The 24,064-nt window shown below is 48.2% G+C and overlaps 1 protein-coding gene across 2 annotated transcripts in view; it reads left to right on the top strand.

Moving 5' to 3' along the window:
* The first annotated feature begins 2,220 nt into the window (after positions 1-2,220).
* Positions 2,221-24,064, top strand: part of Wwtr1 (WW domain containing transcription regulator 1) — a 132,912-nt gene continuing 111,068 nt past the window's right edge. Inside the window, exons 1-2 of one of the 2 annotated variants that reach the window (XM_045131092.1) lie at positions 2,221-2,354; positions 2,788-3,221. In XM_045131092.1, the coding sequence (XP_044987027.1) occupies positions 2,791-3,221 (431 nt within the window). In that variant the 5' untranslated portion in view covers positions 2,221-2,354; positions 2,788-2,790. The remainder of the gene's footprint in view (positions 2,355-2,787; positions 3,222-24,064) is intronic. The other variant, XM_045131091.1, reaches the window with a different exon arrangement.

The raw sequence follows: 24,064 nt of genomic DNA, 5'->3' as shown, positions 1-24,064 counted from the left end.
TACTGGGGAATTGAACCTGGGTCATTAGACTTTGCAGACAAGCACCTTAACTACTGAGCCACCCCTCCAGCCCTTAAGTTTTATTTATTTGTGTGTGTGTGCGTGCATGACAAGCCCTCTTGCTGCTGCAAACAAACACCGGAGTCTTTCACAGCTTTTTGTGTTTGGCTTGCATGTTTAGGCTGTCAGGCTTTGAAAGCAAGGGGCTTTCATCACTGAGCCATCTTCCCAGCTCTGCAAATTTCCTTTCTTTTCTTTTCTTTTCTTTTCTTTTCTTTTCTTTTCTTTTCTTTTCTTTTCTTTTTCTTTTTCTTTTTTCTTTTTTTTTTTTGGTTTTTCAAGGTAGAGTCTCACTCTAGCTCAGGCTGACCTGGAATTAACTATGTAGTCTCAGGGTGGCCTCGAACTCACGGCGATCCTCCTACCTCTGCCTCCCGAGTGCTGGGATTAAAGGCATGTGCCACCACGTCCGGCTCTTTTTTTTTTTTTTTGAGGTAGGGTCTTGCTCTAGCCCAGGCTGACCTGGAATTCACTATGTGTCTCAGTATGGCCTCAAACACAGGGATTCTCCTACCTGTGCGAACTCCAGACACACTCGTCATCATTTCATCATCTCTGACGCAAGTTCTGGGAATCGAACCTGGGTCCTTAGGCTTCCCAGGCAAACTCCTTAACCGTTAAGTCATCTCTCCTGCCCTATTGTTGTTTGTTGTTGTTATTAATGCCAGGAATCGTCGAGCGGTGGCGCACGCCTTTATTTATTAATTATTTATTTAAGAGACAGACACAGAGAGAATGGACACACCAGGGCCTCTGCATGTGGCTTAAGTGGGTCCTTAGGCTTCACAGGCAAGCGCCTTAACTGCTGGGCACCTCTGCCGCCCGTGAATGTTTATTTTAATCAGTGGGTACTGTAGGGCTCTGTGCCAGGTGATTTACTTTGCAGTCGCCCTTTTCGTGGAGAGGCTGAAGAAGGGAAGGAGTTGAGCAGCTGGCTGCTCCCTAGGAGGGCAAGGCCGCCTCCCACTTCCCCTGCAGCTGTCTTGCCAGGCCTGACCCTCTCCCCTTCAGGCGGTGGTGGTGGTGTTGGGGTCTCCACCTCGGGCCTACATCCAGTCGGTGGGAGAGTGGGTGGCCTTTTCCGGGTCACTGGCGCACCCAGTTTTCAGCCACCTGTTTCGGTTCCATCCCGGTTCCAGGCTCCCTGGAGGGCGTCGGGGACATTCCAATCCTCCCAACTGTCCCCGCGGATGTCGCGTGGGAGAGGGCGCAATGGCTTGGCCCTTCTTAACACCCAGCTGTGACCACCCCCGAGGCTTAGATCACCGGGCTAGGGACAACTAGAGATTGATGACAACTTTGAAGACTGAACGATGACAGCCCAATGGTGGCCGAGGCCGCATCTCCTGCCACCTAAGCACTCTTTTGGGGGTGGTGGGGTGGGCGCCCCGTGCGCTCCGGCAGACAATCGCATACCCAGCAGCCAAGTTGCCTGCTCACCGGACCAAATATGGTCACAAGCTCTGGGCAGCCTTCCGAGGCAGGGCCGGCCTGGCTGGCCGTGTCTCCCTCCCTGCGCCCGCCCGGGGTGCACCCAGGCCAGACCGGTGGCATCCCCGCTGCCATTCCCGGTCCTCCAAGGCTCTGGGGCGACATCCAGCGCCTGGGACCCACTTTTCTTCGGCGTTGGTTCACTCCCTATCCTCCCTTCCCCCGCCAAGAAAAAAAAAAAAGCATGTGCCCCTGCGTCCCTCTTAGGTTTGTGCTTTTGTCCACAAGCCCTAAGATTCAACAGGCTCGGGCCACTTTCCCTTGGATTCCGCCCCAAGTCCGTGGTAAACGCAAAGGAATGCAGAGCCGGGCTCGGTCCGGGAGGAGTGGGCGGGAGGCAGCCTTCTCCTCTTACCCCTGGAGCACCCGAGCATCCCGCCCCGGGCCGGCGGAGGAGGGGGAGGAGGAAGAGGAGGGGCGAGCGGGGGCCCGGCCGGCTCAGGACTCGGGGGAGGGAGCTCATGCATAATTCAACAGCTCAACTTTCGGGCCCGCCTCCTTTCCTGGGGGTGGGAGTTCTGCTCCCAACTTTGTTTATGGGACAGTCGCAGAGCGGTGGCGCCCGTGCCGGTCGGCTGCTTCCCCCTCCTCCTGGCCCTGGGGCGGGCGCCTGAGGCCATCGCCGGGGATGTGAGATCTTAAGAACCCCCCCTCCGCCCCCGACCACCACCCCCCAACCTCCCCGCTCCGCGGCTCCGGGGACTCGGCTCGGGATCTCGCCTGCCGCGTCCGGGATCCCTCGGCGGCCGGCTCGGGACGCGCCCCGGGGGGAAGCAGGCCCGACGGCTTCCCTGCGCGCCCAGGTAGCGCCCGGGGCCTGGGGATGGGATGGAGGGAGGGATGGGTGGGTGGGTGGGATTGGGTGGGGCTGAAATTTCTCTGGGGGACGGAGGGAAGGGGGGGGCCTACCTGCTTGGCTTGAAAGCCTGCGACCTGTGTCATTTGTCAGGAACACTTGAGCCACGTCCCCAAGTGTGGAAGCTCCCTACCTCCGGGGTGACTCCTGGCCTCCTCTTACCTCCTTTCTAATCCCCCCCCCGCGGGCTTTTTATTTATTTATTTATTTATTTATTTATTTATTTACTTACTTACTTACTTACTAAAAGTTGCATAAATCCTCAGCAGGGGCCCATCCCCCACCCGGCAGTGTCCCAAGGCGCACACCTACCTGTCTATCCGCCCAGCCTGCCCCCTACTCCTCCCTCGGTGACTCCGGCCCTCTCTTCTTCCTTGCAGAAGATGAATCCGTCCTCGGCCCCCCCTCCGCTGCCGCCGCCCGGGCAGCAAGTCATCCACGTCACGCAGGACCTGGACACGGACCTCGAAGCCCTGTTCAACTCGGTCATGAACCCCAAGCCCAGCTCGTGGCGGAAGAAGATCTTGCCCGAGTCCTTCTTCAAGGAGCCCGATTCCGGCTCGCACTCGCGCCAGTCCAGCACCGACTCGTCCGGAGGTCACCCGGGACCCCGGCTGGCCAGCGGTGCCCAGCACGTCCGCTCGCACTCGTCGCCCGCGTCCCTGCAGCTGGGCACGGGCGCGGGCACCGCGGGGGCCCCCGCGCAGCAGCACGCGCACCTCCGCCAGCAGTCCTACGACGTGACGGACGAGCTGCCGCTGCCCCCCGGCTGGGAGATGACCTTCACGGCCACTGGCCAGAGGTACTTCCTCAAGTAAGTCATCCTGGAGCCCCGGGGGCGCCGTCGCCAGGCCCAGGGCGCGGACGTGTGCGCGCAGAGACACGCACGCAGACAGAGGGACCCTGCGTGCGCCTCCCCGCGAAGGTGGGAGGCTGCAAGTGGGGATCCAGTCTCGTGCAAAGTTAGGGTCCCAAGCCCAATCAGAGAAGCGACGCCTGAAGATGACACCTGAAGGTCATCTAAGGCTCTCTGCGCGTCCCAAGAGGTTCAGGACGTAGGAATCCCGCAGTTCAGGAAACGTGTGGGGTTGCCTTGAATCTGAACTTTTTAGCCCCTTTCACTGACCGCTCTTAAGATGGCCAGCTGAGACCCAGGTTCCCTGGCCTGTGACAGCAGAGGGGAAGAGAGGAAAGCTGGTGACGTGCGGGGAGGAGAGGGTCTGTCTGTGGAATAGGTGGTCTGCAGTCGGTCCTGAGCTACTAAGGAAAGGAGGTTGGAAAAGTGCGCAGGGGCCGGCGGGGCCTTGTGCTTCCTGCTGGGTGACGTAATGACCACACCGCACAGTGATGTAATTAGCAACTGTATTGTGAAGTTGCCCTGGGCTGGACCGACAGATTGTGTGGAAATTGGGTCAGGAGTTTTATTATGTTATACTTGGTAACCTGAAATACTGTCAAATCAGGAGGCTGGGTTGTCACCTTTTCCCCTTTACATTGTTACAATTAAAAAAATATTTAGCTAGGCGTGGTGGCACACGCCTTTAATCCCAGCACTAGGGAGGCAGAGGTAGGAGGATTGCTGTGAGTTCGAGGCCACCCTGAGAATTCAGAATGAATTCCAGGTCAGCCTGGGCTCAAGTGAGACCCTGCCTAGGAAAAAAAAAAAAAAAAATTATTTAATTGATCATGTGACTGAGAGAAAGCCGGTATGAGTGCGCCAGGGCCCTGTTGCCACTTCAAATAAACTCCAGATGCAGGCGGGACTTTGTATGTCTGTCTTAAACTAGGGAATAACACCCAGACCAGTCTGCTTTGAAAGAAGGTGCCTTTAACAGATCTCCAGCCTCTCCTTTTTTTCCAGACTAGGTCTCACTGTAACCCCAGCTGACCGGAAACTCACTCTGTAGCCCCAGGCTGGCTTTGAACTCCTGATAATCCTCCTACCTCAGCCTTCCCAGTGCTGGGATTAAAGGTGTGGGCCACCATTCCCTGCTTTTAGCTCCGATTTTTTGACGTAATGAATTTCACATTTGACTCAGCTTTTCAGATGGATTTACGGGAAGCTATATTCTCAACTGCTAGAAAAGACTTCCATTCCTGGAGAGAAACTGGGCTAGAACTCAAATGTAACCAGAGCCAGTGAAGTCACAGGGGTCAGGCTATCAAAGGTCTGGGTGGAAGTTGTGGTCATTGGAGCAGTTGGTTCAGAATCGCCTGAATTTGGTTAGTATTCACTGTGGAAATTGCTTAAAGACTTGCCTTAGAGATGCTTCACTTTCAAAGCCACCAGTGTTTGGTGAAGGAGCCGTGTTTCCAAAGTTTCAAAATGTCAGGCAGCTTGTGTTATGTCACAAATTTAACCCGGCCTTTCTTTGGCAGTAGTATCTGGCACTTTGGCTGCTGTGTGAGGTTCCGCCACGTTGTAGACGGGTCGTTGTGGCCGGAGCCCAGAGTCACCCAGCCTGTGTCCTCGTGAGTGCGTGTGGAGCTGGTGTCTGAGTTGATTGATGAGGTACCAAGATCTTGAAGCTGGCTTGGCGTGCCTGTGTTCCTCAGTTAGGTCACTGAGCCGCGGTGTAGACTCATGCTCGGGGCTTTGATTTCCCGATGGCTGGTCAAAGTCAAGTGTGCGCCGTGGTAAGATGACATTTTCCCAAACGTGGCGCTGCTGTTACAAAGGCTGGTATTGTTTCCCGTGGTTCCTGCCAGTCCCAGGCTGCGAGGATCCGAGCACTTCACCTAGGCAAATGCAACGATGCGCATTTTGTCATGACCTTCGTTCCCTGGACTTGGGGACAACCTTAAATAGGAAGAGATTCAGAAATTTTCAGATAAGATGGGTGTGGTGGCGCATGCTGCCTTTAATCCCAGCACTCAGGAGGCAGAGGTAGGAGGATTCACCGTGAGATCGAGGCCACCCTGAGACTCCATGGAGAATTCCAGGTCAGCTTGGGCTACAGTGAGACCCTACCTCGAAAAACAAAAAAAACTTGTTTTTTTTCCCAGATAACTTTGGATGGTCTTTTCTGGCCTCAGACGACATTTAGTGCATGTGTGTGTGCATGGTGTGGGTGAGTAGACATGATTACATGTGTGGGTGCGTGTAAACGTGTGTGCTTACGCGTGAAGAAGCCAGAAGTTGATACTGGACATCTTAATTCATCTTACTTTTTATTTTTATTTACTTATTCATTTAGTATTGTAAATATTATTGGTTTTTCGAGATAGGCTCTCACTCCAGGCTGACCTGAAATTCACTATGGAGTCTCAGGGTGGCCTTGAACTCACAGGGATCCTCCCACCTCTACCTCCCCAGTGCTGCGATTAAAGGTGTGTGCCATCATGCCTGGAGTAGATTTTTGTCGTTGTGGTTGGTCTTTCGAGGTAGGGTCTCAGTGTAGCCCAGCCAACCTGTAATTCACTAGTCTCAGGCTGGCCTCAAACTCACAGCGACCTGACTACCTCTGCCTCCTGAGTGCTGGGATTAAAGGCGTTTGCCACCACGCCATGCAGATTTTTAAGTTTGTATTTAGGGGCTGGCCAGATGGTTTAGCAGTTACAGTGCTTGCTTGCGAAGCCTAATGACCCAGGTTTGATTCCCCAGTGCCCACGTAAAGACAGATGCAGTCACACATGCCGTAATGTACCCATTCTCTCTCTCCTATCTCTTTCCATTTTTAAATAAATGAAAATTTGTATATAATTAATTATTTTTGAGATAGGTTAGGCTTAGTAATTCAAGCTGCCCAGGAACTTGCGAGCTACCTCAAGGCTGGCCTTACAGTCCCCTTCCCTCAGCATCCCAAGTGCTAGGATTAGGTATGAGGTACCAAGCCTGTCTTAAATTCATTTTCCTTAATTTTTTTTTTCAACATAAGGTCTTGCTCTAGCCCAGGATGACCTGAAATTCATCATGTAGTTTCAGGCTGGCCTTGAACTCATGGCGATCCTCCTACCTCTGCCTCCCAAAGTGCTGGGATTAAAGATGTGAGCTACCACACCCGGCTAACTTTGCTGTTTTTTTTTTAAATAGTTGTTCATTTAATTGGAGAGATAAAGTGATCTTTAAAACATATCTATTTATTTATAAATATATGTCTGTACAGGTCTGTGTGTGCGAACCAGGGCCTCTTGCCACTGCAAACAAATGTCAGAGTGCGTCTGTCTTTACGTGGGTACTGGAGAATTAGGCCACAGGTGGGCAGGCTTGGCTCCTTGAGCCGCACAACCATCTTCTTTGAATGACAGTATTTTCATAAAGGGCCTCATTTGTAAAAAAAAAAAAAAGATAGTGAGGCCTACCTATCTCAAGGTGGTTTGAAAGAAGATGAGATAACATATTTAAAGCATGGCACACAGTAAGCATTCAGTACAAGTAAGGTCTTGCCTCCCCTTCCCGCTTCTCCAGTTCACATGCGCTGTCCAGGTGAAATCAGATGCTGAAATCTTGGCAGAGATGATGAGTGTTCATTTCCAAGCATAGCTATGACTGTGAGAGACACCCTGCGTCTGCAGTTGAAAGGCAATTATTATTATTATTATTATTTAAAGCAGAGAGAGAGAGAAGAGAAACAGAGAATGAGCACACCAGGGCCGCTGAAAACCAGCTCTAGAGGCACGGGCCACTTTATGCATCTGGCTTTATGTGGTAACTGGGAAACTGAACTAGGATTTTTAGACTTCATAGGCAAGTATCTTAACCACTGAGCCATCTCTCCAGCCTGAAAGGCAATTTTTTTTAATTTATTTATTTGAGAGAGAAAGAGAGATAGGGGCAGATAGACAATAATGAAAGGCAATTTTTGAATCTATGTATTTATGCTTAAATTTTTTATCAAAAATATACTTTAATATATTTTATTTATTTATTTGAGAGAGAGAGGGCATGCCAGGGCCTCCAGCCACTGCAAAAGAACTCCAGATGCATGCACCTCATTGTGCATCTGGCTTATATGGGTCCTGGGGAATCGAACCAGGGTCCTTTGGCTTTTCAGGAACATGCCTTAATTGCTAAGCCATCTCTCTATCCCCCAAACATATTTTTATTATTTGTGGAGGGAGAGGGAGGAGAGAATGGGTGCACCAGGGCCTCTTACCACTGCAAGCGAACTCCAGAAGCATGTTTGCGCATCTGCTTTTACATGGGTAATGGGGTGTTGAACCTGAGCTGGCAGGCTTTGTAAGCAAGCACATTTAATTCCTGAGCCATCTCCCCAACCCTAATATTTTTTTCAAGGTAGTGTCTCACTCTAGTCCAGGATGACCTAGAACTCGCTCTATAGTTCCAGGCTGGCCTTGAACTCACAGTGATCTTCTTACCTCTGCTTCCCAAAGTTCTGGGACTAAAGGCGTGCACCACCATTCCTGGTCCAACCATAATTTTTCAATTTAGAATAATGACAGAATCAATATTCTTATTAAAAATAAAAGAGTGGGCTAGAGAGATGGCTTAGTGGTTAAAGGGCTTGCCTGAGAAGCCTAAGGACCCAGGCTCAATTCCTCAGACCCCTCGAAAACTAGATACACAAGGTGGCATGTGTGTCTGGAGTTCGTTTGCAGTGGCCGAATCCCTGGCATACACACTCTCTGGAATAAAAAAAAAAAAAAGATCTTAAAAAAATAAAAACAAAAGAATAAATCCAGGTGCGATGGCCCACGCCTTTAATCCCATCACTTGGAAGGCAGAGGTAGGAGGACTGCTGTGAGTTCGAGGCCACCCTTAGACTACATAGTGAATTCCAGATCAGCCTGGGCTAGAGTGAGACCCTACCTCAAAAAACAAACAAACAAAATGACAACAATAAAAAACCAGAGTGACTCTGACTGGGGACGTCCACCATGGGCACTTGACTTCAGCATCTTGGCCAGAAGGTACCCAGCATCTTTGGAGGAGAGTCTTCTTATTTGGTCGTGGCTGGTAGCTATGAGGTAGACCATTGTTTTCTGTGTGGAATGAAGGGGAGGAAGGTCCCGAGAAAGGGGGAGATGGGGATGGAAGGGAATTAAGTTTTGGTGGCCTGTCCAATGCCAGGTTTGGGCCAGTGCTCCTGAGAGAGATGGTTTAGGAATCAGATATATAATGTGATAACTAGTTTTCATAACCCTAGGTGATTTTACATTTATTCTTTGAACTCTCACAGGTACATACTATTGTTTCATTTTATTATTGAGGAAACTGAGACACACTGAAGTTAATTAAATGTCCTAGGGCCATGGCACAAGTAAGTGGCAGAGATGGGATTAAAACTGCACTACTCCACAATCGAGCCTTCCCATGTGCCATGCTGTCTCATGCCATTTATATGCCCATAGTTAGATCTCGAAATGAGGCCTCCTTGGTGACCAGATAACCTGGAGTGGCAGGTGGACCATTAGCATTTCCGAACTGGGTCTGGATAATCCCATTCAGAGCTCAGTACTGAAGCCACAGAAATGATTAAAAAAAAAAATCAAACAGCTGGGCATGGTGGAGCACACCTTTAGTTCCAACACTTGGGATGCAGAGGTAGGAGGATCACCGTGAGTTCGAGGCCACCCTGAGATTACATAGTGAATTCCAGGTCAGCCTTGGCTAGAGACAGACCCTACCTCAAAAAGAAAAAAAAAAAAAAAAAAAAAAAAAAAAATCAGTCTTCTGCCCCTACCACCCTGAACACGCCGAGCTTGTCTGATCTCGGAAGCTAAACAGGGTCAGGCCTGGTTAGTACTTGGATCAGAGAAATGATTAAAAAAAATTAAACAAAAATCAGAACAAACCAGGATGGGTAAAGTGCCCACATGCATTCTATCCTGATCAAGGTTGTCCCCATAGCCGGGGCGGTGGGTGGGTCTGTAATTTTAGCTATCCAAAGGTTGAAGCTGGAGGGTGCAATTTCAATGCCAGCCCGGGAAGTTTATGAGACCTCTCGAAATAAAAAAATGAAAAATAGGGCTGGAAGGATGGCTTGGCGGTTAAGGCCCTGTCCTGCAAAGCCAAAGGACCCAAGTTCGATTCCCCTAGACTCATGTGAGCCAGGTGCACAAGGTGGCACATGCGTCTGGAATTCGTTTGCAGGAGCTGGAGGTCCTGGTGTTCCCATTCTCTCTCACTCTATCCCTCTTTCTCAAATAAATTAATAAAAATAAAATATTAGGGCTGGAGGTATTGCTTAATGGTTAAGGCCCTTGCCTGCAAAGCCAAAGGACCCAGGTTTGATTCCCCAGAACCCATGTAAGCCAGCTATACAAAGTGGCACATGTATCTGGAGTTCATTTACAGTGGCTTGAGGCCTTGGCACATCTATTTTCTCTCTCTGCCTCTTTCTCTCTCTCTCTAGGAAAAAAAAAAGGGAGATCTGAAAGACTGATGACCGAAGTTAATTAGTTATTAGAGCGTATATGCTAAGGCCATGGTCCTTCAGCGAGCTGGTTTGTGGGGCACTGTGAATGTTTTCGTGGACTTAAGATAACATGGATCTCTCTTCTTGCTTGTCTTGGATATTTTTATTCCTGCTATCATCTATCAACATCCATTCAGGGTGAATGTCTTTAATCCCAGCACTGGTGAGGCTGAGGTAGGAGGATCGTTGGGAGTTCAAGGCCAGCCTGGAGCTACAGAGTGAGTTTTAGGTTATTCTGGAGTAGAGTGGGACTCTACCTCACAATAAAACAAAAGAAGACATGCAAAAACTGTGTGCACATAAGAAGAATATATGTCAAAATGCTTACAGTGGCCGTTTCTGAAGTTATGTTTCTTATTATGAGGTTATGATTTATGGAAAAATTTAGTCATTTAGCTTTATGATTATGTACTTTTAATATTTTGATCTTTTATTTTTAAAAATTATTGTTTACTTACAAGGGGAGAGAGAAAGAGACTGGGCACACTAGGGCCTTTTGCCACTACAAATGAACTCCAGATACATGTGCCACTTTGTGCATCTAGCTTTATGTGGGTACTGGGGAATCGAACCTGGGGCTGTGGGCTTTGCAAGCAAGGACTTTTGACCACTGCCATGTCCCTAGCCCCAATTTTTATTTATTTGTCGCACGTGCATGCATGCGAGTGTACGTGCATGTGTGCATGCGTGCTTGCATGAGTGTGTGTGTTGTATACAGGCATGCCAAAATCTCCTGCTGCTGCCAACGGATGCCAGATGCCTGCATCCACCCTGGGTTGCTGGGGCTAGCCAGCCTTGCCTTACTCCTGCTCATTAACGTCATTTCTGTCTGGCTGGCCGGTGTCAGGAGGTTACAAGCAAAGCAGGCGCCGGCGGCCCAGGGAGCGTGTGAGGCTGAGCCTCCGCGGCTGTGGGCTGTTCTAGACGCTCCTCCGTGTCTGCAGTGGATGTGACGAAACGGCTGTACTCTGAGAGCTGCTTGTGTTTGTCTAGCTCGGGTAAGAGTAAGTGCTAAATTCTTAGCTGAGAATTTTTCTGTAAGAGTTGCCTCTGGGCAGAAAATATGCTTGTGGCAAATTATAGGCCATATTCTCTTTATAGGTCATTCCTCCACCTCTCCTTCTTAGATAGACATCTAGCTTTGGTTGACAGTCCCATCTAGGCACAAATAACAAATAGAGAGAAAACAAGATCATGTTTTCTTGCACCTTAACTGCTCAGCCATCGCTCTAGCCCTAACTTGCTGTGTAGGAGGTGAAGTGAATGCCTGCAAAATGCCACGTCTGACCCTAAGACCACTGTTAGAGGTCACTCATCCTCATACCAATTTCCACGTTGATGGGGACCAGGCTGTCTCCTAAAGATAGTCACCATCCCAGCTAATTCACAACAAAACATTGCAGTGCTCAGGGTGTTAGCTCTGTGCACAGTCCTTAGGCAGGCGCAGTTGTTGCTGCGCCTTAGGCAGCTGACAGTCTCCCCAGAGTGTTGGGGGACAAGAGAAGCCAGCCTGGACACCTGATTCCAGGCCTGTGTGCTGGGCTGGGCACTCTCATGAGGTGAGTCCCGAGTCTGCCATTTTTTTTATTTCAAATTTTTATTAACAACTTCCATGATTATAAAAAAATATCCCATGGTAATGCCCTCCCACCCCCAACTTTCCCCTTTGAAACTCCACTCTCCATCATATCCCCTCCCCCTCTCAATCAGCCTCTCTTTTGTTTTGATGTCATGATCTTCTCCTCCTCTTATGATGGTCTTGTGTAGGTAGTGTCAGGCACTGTGAGGTCATGGATATCCAGGCCATTTTGTGTCTGGAGGAGCACATTGTGAGGAGTCCTACCCTTCCTTTGGCTCTTACATTCTTTCCACCGCCTCTTCCGCAAGGACCCTGAGCCTTGGAAGGTGAGATCGAGATGTCACAGCGCTGAGCCCGAGTCAGCCATTTTATTATGGTTCTTCCAAGGTCCTGCTCAGCCTGGGCTCCCGGCTTTGCCCGGCTTGTTTTCTGTGCCTGCAACACGACTTCCCGCCTCTGCCCATGAACTCCCTCACTGCCTCCAGGCATCAGCTTTGATGTTAGATCTTGCGGGAACCCCAATTCCAGTTTATGTGCTCCTGTGACCTCTGAGTCACCCCGGCCAGGGCACTGCTCCCTTGTTCCTGTTTAATGGTTTCTCTCGCATCGCTGTGACCTCCGTGTGGGCAGGAATGACGCCTGCCTCGCTTGCCACCGTGGAACCCGAGCAGTGTCTGAACGGACGCCGCGTGCGCTCCATTAAGAAGGAATCCCGGGGTATTTTTCATCATTTTCTTTTCGTCATTTACGCTGCAGTCTTACACAGTGGAATTCCTCATGGCAGTGTTTTGGGCTCAGGAATAGGATTTCACCATGTCTGTCCCCTTTGGACTAAATGCTTAGAATCAGAGCTTCAGCCCTGAAATGTATTGTAGAGAAAGATGGATATTCAGAGAAGTCTCTGTAATGACTGTTGGACATAATGGAGCTTTGAAATACATACAGAAAGGATTTAGACAGGTGAGCAGAAAGTCCAAGTGTATGGTTTGTTTTTTTAAAATTTTTATGTATGTGTTTATTTGCAAGAGAGAGAGGGAGAGAGAGAAAGCAAGCGAGAGAGCAGTGCACCAGGATCTCTTGTCACTGCAAACAAACTACAGACATAAGTGCCCACTTTATGTGTCTGGCTTTACACAGGTACTGGATAAGTGACCCCACTTCATCAGGCTTTGCAAGCAAGTGGCTTTAACTGCTGAGCATCTTCCCCAGTCCCCATGTGTGTATTTTTTAAAAGTAATATTAGCAGAGAGAGAGAGAGAGAAAGAGAGATGGATGGTATATGGATGTGCCAGGGCCTCTTGCCCTTGCAAATGAACTCTAGATGCACGTGCTACTTTGTACCTCTGGTTTTATGTGGGTGGAGCAGAATTGAATTCAGGGCAATAGGCTTTGCGAGCAAGCAAGCGGCTTTAACCATTAAGCTATCTCCTGAGCCCTCCATGTGTATGCTGTTATAGTCAGGAAGAGCCTGGCTTGACTTGGGTTAAAAGGTTTGGTTTCAGGCTGGATGGATGGCTTAGCAATTAAGGCACTGCCTGCAAAGCCAAATGACCCTGGTTCTATTCTCCAGGACCCACGTAAGCCAAGGTTGCACATGTGTCTGGAGTTTGTTTGCAGCAGTTGGTGGCCCTGGCACACCCATCTCTCTCTCTTTCTCTGCCTCTTTCTCAATAAATGAATAAAAATAAAAATATTAGAAAAAAGAATAAAAAAACATGTTAGTTGCTAGATACCATGTACCTGCTGAAACTTCGGTCTTTTAGGATGGCTATGCTGACCTTTTTTAGTAAAGGTCAATTTTATTTTGAGGTTCATAATCCTGGCTTTGTCTGACTCTAGCATAGGACCACACCATTGTCCCCTATGTTAAAATCTTAATTGTTTAGGAAACTAAGCATATACTGACTTAAAAGAATCAGAAAATGGAGGCTGAAGAGATGGCTTTGCAGTTAAGGCACTTGCCAGCAAAGCCAAAGGATCCAGGTTCAATTCCCCAGGACCCACGTAAGCCAGAGATGCACAAAGTGGCACATGTGTCTGGAGCTCATTTACAGTGGCTGGAGGCCCTGGTGCACCCCAATCCCCCCCCCGCCTCTTTCTCTCTCTGTATCTCTCAAATAAGTAAAAATAAAAATAATTTTAAAAAATAATCTGAAAACGTTACATCTGTAGCAATTCGTCCATCCATCCATCAGTGCTTTGTTTAGTTTAGCTAGCAGGCCCGCTTCCCTTAAAAGACTGTCATTCCCACAGAAGCTGCCATTTCTGCTTGTAGACACATGTCTTCTGAGCCTAGTGGTTCTTCCGTGCTTATCGAGTGGTTTCTCAGTCCCTTTGTGGTTGGTCAACTAGGTGCAGACGAGATGATGATTCTGAAGCCCCAGTCATCCCCGCGAGGATTCAGACCTGGTCCCGAGGATGGCCAGCCATCTTCTCAGAACTCAGCATGCTCGGCAACTGTTTTTTTCAAGGTGGGGTCTCACTCTGGCCCAGGCTGACCTGGAATTCATTTTGTAGTCTCAGGGTGGATTGAACTCACAGTGTTCCTCTTACCTTTGCCTCCCGAGGGCCAGGATTAAAGGCAGGCTCCACCATGCCCTGCATATTTCAGGATTTTTATGGCTAGTCCATTATCAAAGGTCATTTAAATAGTTTCTGACTTTCTTTCCTTTTAACTTGTTTATTTGCATATATCCCAAGGCCTTATGCCATTGCAAAGGAATGCCAGATTATGCTACTTTTTTAATAAAAATATTTTATTTATTTACGAGAGAGAGAAAGGCAGATACAGAGAGAGAGAGAATGGGAGTCACAGGGCCTCTAGCAACTGCAAATGAACTCCAGATGCATACCTTGTGCTTCTGGCTTACATGGGTACTGGGGAAGGAACCTGAATCCTTAGGCTTTGCAGGCAAGTGCTTTAAAAGCTAAGCCAGCCCTCCAGGCCAATGCCACTTTTTGTGTCTGCTATACATGAGTGGGCTTGAGAATTAAACCTGGGCTGGCGTGCTTTACAAGCAAGTTTTTTTCTTTTTCTAGCCCAGGCTGACCTAAGTTCACTATGTAGTCTCAGGGTGGCCTTGAACTCACAGTGACCCTCCTACTTCTGCCTCCTGAGTGCTGGGACTAAAGGCGTGTGCCACCACCCCGGCCACAAGTGTTTTAATTGGTGAGCCATTTTTCCAGCCTTCTTTTAAAATTATTATTGATTTTTTTTTTTTGAGGCAGGGTCTCACTCTAGCCCAGACTGATCTGGCCTCAAACTCACAGCGATCTTTCTATCTCTGCCTCCCTGAGTACTGGGTGCTCCTCACCACGCCCAGTTTAAATTATTAAAGTCGTGTTCTAAAACAGTAATAATGGCAAGAAAAAGGAATGTAAACTTTTCTGATCATTTCGGGGCCTCCTATTTAGAGGGAACCATGGTTGTTAATAGTTTGTCTGGAAATGTTCTCTTTACTGAATCATTTTCTGGTTCTTATCTAGTTTATGACCTAACTAGCTTGCCCTTTATCTACTTTATCTGTCATCTGGTATCCTACCAATCAACCTATTTATTTTTTATTTTATTTATTTATTTGGTTTTTCAAGGTAGGGTCTCACTCTAGCCCAGGCTGACCTGACATTCACTCTGTAGTCCCAGGATTGCCTTGAACCTCCAGCGATCCTCCTAGCTCTGTCTCCCAACTGCTGGGACTAAAGACGTGTGCCATCATACCTGGCTTTATTTTATATTTTTACAGTTCTGGAGGTTGGACCTCAGGGCCTCAAGCATGCTAGGTCACTGGTCTACCACTGAGCCATATTCCCAGCTGCCTATTTTTTTTTTTCTATGCAAGTATAATTATGTAATGTGGCAAATGCACTGATCAGTTGACTGAAACTCCAGCCAATTGGAACAGATGAACCAGTGTGAAGTGATTGGTCTTACAAGTCAGTACCACTTAAGGTGTGGACTGCAGACTAATCACTGTGCATGTATAATTGACCCATAAGTTAGTTGCCTAAATTGAGACTTTTTTTTTTTATAGCAAAATGACTTTGCTGTGACATCCAAACATGTGGTGTGTGGAATTGTCAGCCAGATAGCTTAGATGTGTTGACTCAAGACTTACATGTAGTCTGAGCTATAGACAAGCCTTGCACAGTAGGACTACAGACTGTTTTCAAAAATTCTGGATTAAAAACAAAAACCTGCCAGGCGTGGTGGCGCATGCCTTTAATCTCAGCACTTGGGAGGCAGAGGTAGGAGGATCAGTTAGAGTTTGAGGCCACCCTGAGATTATATAGTTAGTTCCAGGTCAGCCTGGACTAGCATAAGACCTTACCTTGAAAAACCAAAAAAATTAAAAATTAAAAAATTAAAACCCTGAGCTAGAGAGATGGCTAGGCAGTTAAGGCGCTTGCCTGCGAAGTCTAAGGACCCAGGTCCAGTTCCCCAGGACCCACATAAGCCAGATGCACAAGGTGGTGCATACATCTGGACTTTGTTAGAAGTGGCTACAGGGAGGCCCTGGCGCACCCATTCTCTGTCTGTCTCTTTCTCTCTCAAATAAATAAACAAATAAAAAATGTTTAAAATTGATTTAAAAATATTTAAAATTGATTAAAAAAAATAAAAACCCTGTTTGTTCACACAGATCTCCTAATTCTGCCTGCTGTCTATGCACCTATCCATCCACTTACGTATCTTGTTATTAACCACCTGTTATTTTTCATTACTTTTTTTTTTTTTTGAGGTAGGGTCTCACTCTGGCCCAGGTTGACTTGGAATTCACTCTGCAGTCTCAGGGTGGCCTCAAATTCATGGTGATCCTCCTACCTCTGCCTCCCGAGTTCTGGGATTAAAGGCGTGCACCACCACGGCCGGCTTTTCATTACTATTTTTTTCTGTAGCAACCAACCAATCAGTCCTACCTAAAACCACTACTCAGATAGGTGTGGGCACCAGGTTCTCTTCTAGCCCCTAGTTCCATAATTCTTCTTGTCCCTGCCAAGGAGAAATTCTCTTACTTCACTGGCCCCGTCCTGTGTTTGCTTGTTAACATCCTGCTAAGGTGGGATCTGAAATCCGTGTAACTAGCCGAGGTAAGTTAAAGGATTTGGACACGAATAGTATCCTAATTGCCTGAGGGAAATTACCGCCCTGTTCCTAGCGCGGTCAGTCAGGCCCTGTCCGGAGCGCAGGGCAGTTACTGCAAGGGCGGGTCACATGAAATTGCAGCCACAAAGCAACCAGCAGCTTGCCTCTGGAGAGTCTCAGTTAAAAATTTATGGTTCTACATATTAGGTAACTGTAGTTTCAGATAAATGTTTGTCCGTCCTGTCTTTTGTTTTTCTGTTTGCCAGAACTGACCTTTACTTGGCAAAAGGGATTCTGAGATTGATGTCGGTAAATCCTCCATAAGAGGGGGTTGAGTTCAGATACATCCTAGAGTTAAATGCATTAAGCGCACTGCACTGTGGTTCAAAAGCTACTTGATTTGTTGCATTTTGCTAATTTAGGAGCACATGGTGGTGATTGTAGTGCAAGTTTGGGATGTGAATTTTTGTTTTTATTTGAGGTAGAGTCTCACTAAGTCAGGCTGGCCTTGAACTCATGGCAATACCTCAGTTTCCCTGGTGCTGGGATTAAAGGCATGCACCATCACACAGGGCAGAAAGAATGGGCCCACTAGTGCCTCTAGCTACTACAAAAAAAAAAAAAAACCCTCTAGATTCATGTGCCACTTTGTGCATCTGGCTTTACGTGGGTACTGGGGAATCAAACCCGGGTCCTTAGGCTTTGCAGGCAAGAGCCTTAACTGCTGAGCCATCTCTCCAGCCCATGATCTGTTTTCATTATTAGCCCAGTGCAGCAAGTCAAGTTTTGCCATGGTGCTTTTCCTTTAACCTAATAAGTGGCCAGCCCTGGTTAATTGGCTGAAACCATTAAAGGGCTCAGATTTCTTAGTTGCACATGCATTGGAATGTCTAAGTTACCTCATCTATGTGAATAAGGGGCCCCGGGGCAATTACAGCTCCGTGTTTCTGTGCCTCTAAAGCAAAGAGCTAGTACCAGGTTTGAAGAGTTCTTGCAAAACTCTGTGGCCTGGTAAACAGCTCAGAGAATAGTTCATATCTCCAGAGCCAAGGTTTGAGAGCTGCAGAGGTGTGAATTGATGGGTTGCATTGTCTGAAGTGGAAGATCTTATTATATTTATTTATTTCTCTCAAGAGATAAAGAGAAAGAGGCATATAGAAAGAGAGAGAATGGGGACGGGCATGGTGGCACACTCCTTTAATCCCAGAGGCAGAGGTAGAGGTAGGAGAATTGCCATGAGTTCGAGGCCACCCTGAGACTACCAAGTGAATTCCAGGTCAACCTGGGATAGAATGAGACCCTACCTTGAACCAAAAAAAGAAAAAAGAAAGAAAGAAAGGGAGAGAGAATGGGGTCATGTGCCACTTTGGCTTATGTGGGTCCTGGGGAAATAGAACCTGGGTCCTTAGGCTTCACAGGCAAGCACCTTAACCCCTAAACCAACTCTTCAGCTATTATTTTTTGATACTGATTACAAATGACTTTTTAAAAATCATGTCTGTTTTGTCCGTAACAGCCACACCCACCAAGACTGAAGCAAGAAAGTAATGTGGGACAGGATGAAAGCACACTGAGTAAGAAGTTTAGCATCTCAAATGTAAATAGGGGCTTCTGAATGAGTGTTTAACACAGCTGATTTTTCTCTGATGTGCTGGTGACTCGATACATGATATAATTGTGCCTCTGAATATGTCCAGATCTTTGTTCTTATAACAAGGAATACATCTTTTCAGCAAATTGCCAGGTGTGGTAGCACATTCATGCAATGCTAGCCCTCAGGCTGAGGCAGGAGGATTTGGAGTCTGAGACCTGCCTAAGCTACAAACCTAGACGCTGCCTCAAAAACAAACAGGCCTGCAGAGATGGCTCATCGGTTAAGGCGCTTGCCTGCAAAGCCTAATGGCCCAGGTTGGGTTCCCCAGCACCCACGTAAAGCCAGATGCACAAAGAGGCGTGTGCATCTGGAGTTTGTTTACCATGGTTAGAGGCCCTAGCATGCCCATTCTCTTTATCTCTTTTCTATCTCTCTATGTGCTTGCAAATAAATAAAAATATTTAAAATAAATGTACCAAGCAAAGGAAAAATAAATCAAGACAAGAATGACATAGCATTTTACTAATAATAGCCTTTGAATGGCTTTTTTAATTTAATTTTTTTAATTAACAATTTCCATGTTTGTAGACATGGTAATTCCCTCCCTCCCCCCCACTTTCCCCTTTGAAACTCCACTCTCCACCATACCCCTCCCCCTCTCAATCAGTCTCTCTTTTATTTTGATGTCATCATCTTTTCCTCCTCTTATGATGGTCTTGTGTAGGGAGTGTTAGGCACTGTGAGGTCATGGATATCCAGGCCATTTGTGTCTGGGGGGAGCACGTTGTAAGGAGTCCTACCCTTCCTTTGGCTCTTACATTTTTTCTGCCACCTCTTCCACTAGAATGGCTTTTATTTTATTCTTTGGTTTTTCAAGGTAGGGTCTCACTCTAGCCCAGGCTGACTTGGAAATCAGTATGTAGTCTCTGGTTGGCCTCTTACTTCTTATCTCTGCCTTCCAAGTGCTGGGATTAAAGGTATACACCAGAATGGCTTTTAAAAAAAAGCATAATATTAGCATATTCATTAATTATAAATAATGGTTTTATCATGATGTTTGCATACATGCGTGTAATATATGAGTGCCCTCACCTCTTACTGCCTTCTTCTTACTACCACTGATCTCCCTTTCCCAAGTAGTTCTACTCTTTCTTTCTTTCTTTCTTTCTTTCTTTCTTTCTTTCTTTCTTTCTTTCTTTCTTTCTTTCTTTCTTTCTTTTTCCTGAGGTAGGGTCTCACTCTAGCCCAGGCTGACCTGGAATTCACTATGTAGTGTTAGGCTGGCCTCGAACTCACGTTGATCTCCTACCTCTGCCTCCCCAGTGCTGGGATTAAAGGCATGCGCCACCATGCCCTGCTCACGTTCGTTCTTTCTTTCTCTCTCTTTATATCTTTCTTTTGCGAACCAGTGTGTTTATTTATTTATGAGAGCGAATGAGCATGCTAGAACTTCTAGCCACTTCAAAGGAATGCCACATGCAAGCTCTACCTCGTGCATCTGGCTTACGTTGGTCCTGGGAACTGAACCCTGGTCCTTAGGCTTGGCAGGCATGGGCCTTAAGTGCTGAGCCGTCTCCATTGCCTGGGGCTGTTGCCAGCAGTGTGGGTTATTCACAGTACTACTGGCCTCGTACCAGTGGCTGTGCCTCTGAAGAAAACCCCTTACTCACTCTTAGCCTAGAAGTCAGGAGGAAGGATGGGCCTCGTGAGCTCTGTCCCCTTCAAGATCCAATGCTGATGGGTCCAACCTCACGTAGGTCTTGGCAGTAATCACAGATGCTTACAGTTCAAGGGTACAGTGGCTGTGGCACACCTGGAAGACAGTGCCAGCACCCCACCCTTCCTCTGGCTCTTACCCTCTTTCCACCCCCCTTCTGTGATGCCCCATGACCTTTGAGGTAGGGGCCAGGGGACATGAATGCCCACAAGTTCCATTGAGGGCCAAGCATAGACTTACTTTTTTTTTTTTTTTTTTAATTTTTGTGTTTTTAAAAATTTTTTTGTTTGTTTTTATTTCTTTGAAAGCGACAGAGAGAGAGAGAGAAAGAGGCAGGATAGAGAGAGAGAATGGACGCGCCAGGGTCTCCAGCCACTGCAAACGAACTCCAGACTCATGCGCCACCGTGTGCATCTGGCTTATGTGGGTCCTGGGGAATCAAACCTGGGTCCTTTGGCTTTGCAGGCAAGCGCCTTAATCACTAAGCAACCTCTGCAGCCCAGCATGGTCTTTTTTTTTCTTTAATGAGAGAGAGAGAGAGAGAGAGAGAGAGAGAGAGAGAGAGAGAGAGGGAGAAAATTGGTGTGTCAGGGCCTAAGCCACCATTATCAAACTCCAGATGCGTGTGCCACCTTGTGTGCATGTACAATCTTGTGCATGTGTCACCTTGTGTATCTGGCTTATGTGGGATCCACGGAGTTGAACGTGGGTCCTTAGTCTTCACAGGCAAGCACCTTAACCACTAAGCCATCTCTCCAGCTCCTAGACTTCTTTTTAGTATTGAGGACCAGAAATAGTTCATTGGCTGGAAGCAAAACATTTCACCTGTCAAGGGGGGGTGTGTGTGGAAGCTTATGCCTTTAATCCCAGAGGTAGGAGGATTGCAGTGAGCTCATGGCCAGCCTGGGCTAGAGAGTGAGTTCCAGGTCAGCCTGGGCTAGAGTGAAACTCTACCTGGAAAAAAAAAAACCCAACAAACTATTTTGGCCGTCAGTTTCTAAGATCTTGATGGCAGAAGTGACCCAGCTGTGCTGATCTAGTCCTCATCTATTTGCCCATAGACAAAATAATGTCTTACTTAAGTGTGCTAAGAGACAAACCATCACGTATTATTTATACAGCATCTGGGTCTGAGGAAGAGTCCACTGTTTGCTGTTCTTTTGTTTATTATTTATTTATTTAAGAGTGGCAGACAGAGAAAGAGGGAGAGAGAGAGAGAGAATGGGCGCGCCAGGGCTTCCAGCCACTGCAAATGAACTCCAGATGCATGTGCCACCTTGTGCATCTGGCTAACGTGTGTCCTGGTGAACCGAGCCTTGAACCGGGGCCCTTAGGCTTCACAGGCAAGTGCTAAATGCTAAGCCCCGACTATTGTTCTTTTGAACAGGCTTAGAGCATGAGGAGAAATTGCATAAAATTATACATGGCAGATGATTCTGGGGTAGAGGCAGTTGTCAGAACATAGTGAAGAGCAGAAGGTTTGCTTTCAGGAGTTTCATAAGAAAAATGGCACAATTCACAAAGTGGGTTGTGTGGCAAGGGAGACCCAGTAAGCCGATAATGCCTCTGTGCAGTCACATTTATTTAAAAAGATTATTATTTATTTGGGGAGAGAGAGAGAGAGAGAGAGAGAGAGAGAATGGCCTGGATATCCATGACCTTACAGTGCCTGTCACTACCTACACAAGACCTTTATAATAGGAAGAAAAGATAATGACATCACAGAGAGACTACTTGGGATGAGAAGGGGATATGATGGAGGGTGGATTTGTGAAGGGGAAGATGGGTTGGGGAAGGAATTATCATGGTTTATTGTCTATAATTATGGAAGCTATGAAGAAAAAGTTAAGAAAACTCGCCATTACTAAACCATTTTGGGGTACTTTTATAAACCATGTGTTTAGCCCAGGCTTACCTGGAATTCACTATGTAGCCTCAGGGTGGCTTCGAACTAATGGCGACCCTCCTCCCTGTGCCTCCCAAGTGCAGGAGTTAAAGGCGTGCGTCTTCTGGAAAGGGCCGGCTGGCCCACCGCGACCGTGACCGGGTATCCTAAGAGCCATTGCATGGTGGATGCTCATGGAGCTGCATAAGGCATCTGACTGCAGGCCTCAAATCACTTCATTTGTTCTTGTCCCAGAGCTTTTGTTACAAGCCTGATGGTAGAGTGGCCGGCTTTGATTTACTTCCTGCCTGAAGCCTGCCTCGGATAAATTAAAAAACCTGTTTGTTTCACCCGTCAGCCGACCAGACCTTACCCATAATTCCTGAACTTTGATTATGGGGGTTATTATTGGACAAGCGCTTCTTTGTAAAAATGCCATGTTTAATACTCCAGGACCTAGCGTGACTAGTGGATATAAATTGTATGGAAGCAATTAAGTATTGAGGAAATGTTGTGTGGGTTGAATTTTAAAAGTACAGACTGTGGCATTGATCTTTTTTTTCTTAAAAAAAAATATACTTGTACTGCGGAGGATGGAGAGAGAAAAATGAAGGAAACGGGAAGAGAAATAGGCTGAGAGAGCCAGAGAAGAGTCACACAGAGAAAGACGTCAGAGTCGCTTTTGGTTAAAAATCCCAAGTCAAGTGCTGGTATTGTGTGAACGCGGTTGTCCTTTCCACGAACCCTTGAGAAGCCAAACGTCAGGAACTGATTCTGCGGGCCTCGCGGCTCTTGCTGGCAGGTGCCTCCACCTGGAGACGCGAGCGTGCACGGCCGTGGAGTGGGGGAAACCTGGGACCGCAGCTCGGGGGGGAGCGCCGAGCCTGTTCTGCTCTTTATCCACACGTCCCTCCATGGGTGCACGAGGTCCCCCGTGCTTCCCCGTGTGGAGCGCCACTCCGCGCTCTCACCTGCTCCCTGCGCTCCCACCCGCTCTCCGCGCTCCCACCCGGCCTCTGCGCTCTCACCCGCTCTCCGCGCTCCCACCCGGCCTCTGCGCTCCCACCCGCTCTCCGCGCTCCCACCCGGCCTCTGCGCTCTCACCCGCGCCCTGCGCTCCCACCCTCTCTCCGCGCTCTCACCTGCTCCCTGCGCTCCCACCCGGCCTCCGCGCTCCCACCCGGCCTCTGCGCTCTCACCTGCTCCCTGCGCTCTCACCCGCTCTCCGCGCTCCCACCCGGCCTCTGTGCTCTCACCTGCTCCCTGTGCTCTCACCCGCTCTCCGCGCTCCCACCCGCGCCCTGCGCTCTCACCCGCTCTCCGCGCTCCCACCCGGCCTCTGCGCTCTCACCTGCTCCCTGCGCTCTCACCCGCTCTCCGCGCTCCCACCCGGCCTCTGTGCTCTCACCTGCTCCCTGTGCTCTCACCCGCTCTCCGCGCTCCCACCCGCGCCCTGCGCTCTCACCCGCTCTCCGCTCTCCGCGCTCCCACCCGCTCTCCGCGCTCCCACCCGCTCCCTGCGCTCTCACCCGCTCTCCGCGCTCCCACCCGGCCTCCGCGCTCTCACCCGCGCCCCGCGCTCCCACCCGCTCCCCCCGCTCCCACCCGTGCCCCGCGCTCCCACCCGTTCTCCGCATTCCCACCGGCTCTCCGCGCTCCCACCAGGGCTCTGCGCTCTCACCCGCTCTCCGTGCTCTCACCCGGCCTCCGCGTGCTTCTTCATATGGAGCGGTTGGTCTCCATGAATTCATGCTACAAATAAAATACACTTCATTCTGGTATCTGTTCTACTCTTTGTATTTTATTTTCTAGTCTGCCTATAAATTCTAAGGAATAATTTTCTCAGTGTTGCAGTCAAGTTCACATTGCTGGTAGAAATCACCCAACCAAAAGCAGCTTGCAGGAAGAAAGGTTTATTTTAGCTTGCAGGCTTGAGGGGAAGCTCCAAATGGCAGGGGAAATAATGGCATGAGCAGAGGGTGGACATCACCCCCTGGCCAATATAAGATAGACAATAGCAATAGGCGACTGTGCCAAACACTGGCAAGGGGAAACTGGCTATATCACCCATAAGTCTGCACTCAACAATACACTGCCTCCTGGAGGTGTTAATTCCCAAATCTCCATCAGCTGGGAACCTAGCATCCAGAACACCTGAGTTTATGGGGGACACCCGAATCAAACCACCACAGACGAATAGTGAGGAACCAAGAGAGGAAGTGTTGCTGTGAATAATGGATTATTACTCATCTAGTACCAGGATTTTCCATGTTGTACTTGGTGGAAATTTACAACCCCCCCCCCTCACCCTTTAGAAGATCTTTTGATCCTCACCTTTCCACAGAGCTGGCAAGGTAGCAGTAGGCTGTTTTGGTTTTAAATGTCTTTTCGGGATGCAAAGTAGATTGGGGATCTCAACT

Source organism: Jaculus jaculus, chromosome 12 (genome assembly GCF_020740685.1).
Source record: "Jaculus jaculus isolate mJacJac1 chromosome 12, mJacJac1.mat.Y.cur, whole genome shotgun sequence".
NCBI lineage: Eukaryota > Metazoa > Chordata > Mammalia > Rodentia > Dipodidae > Jaculus > Jaculus jaculus.
This window is presented reverse-complemented; position numbering and strand designations above follow the sequence as displayed.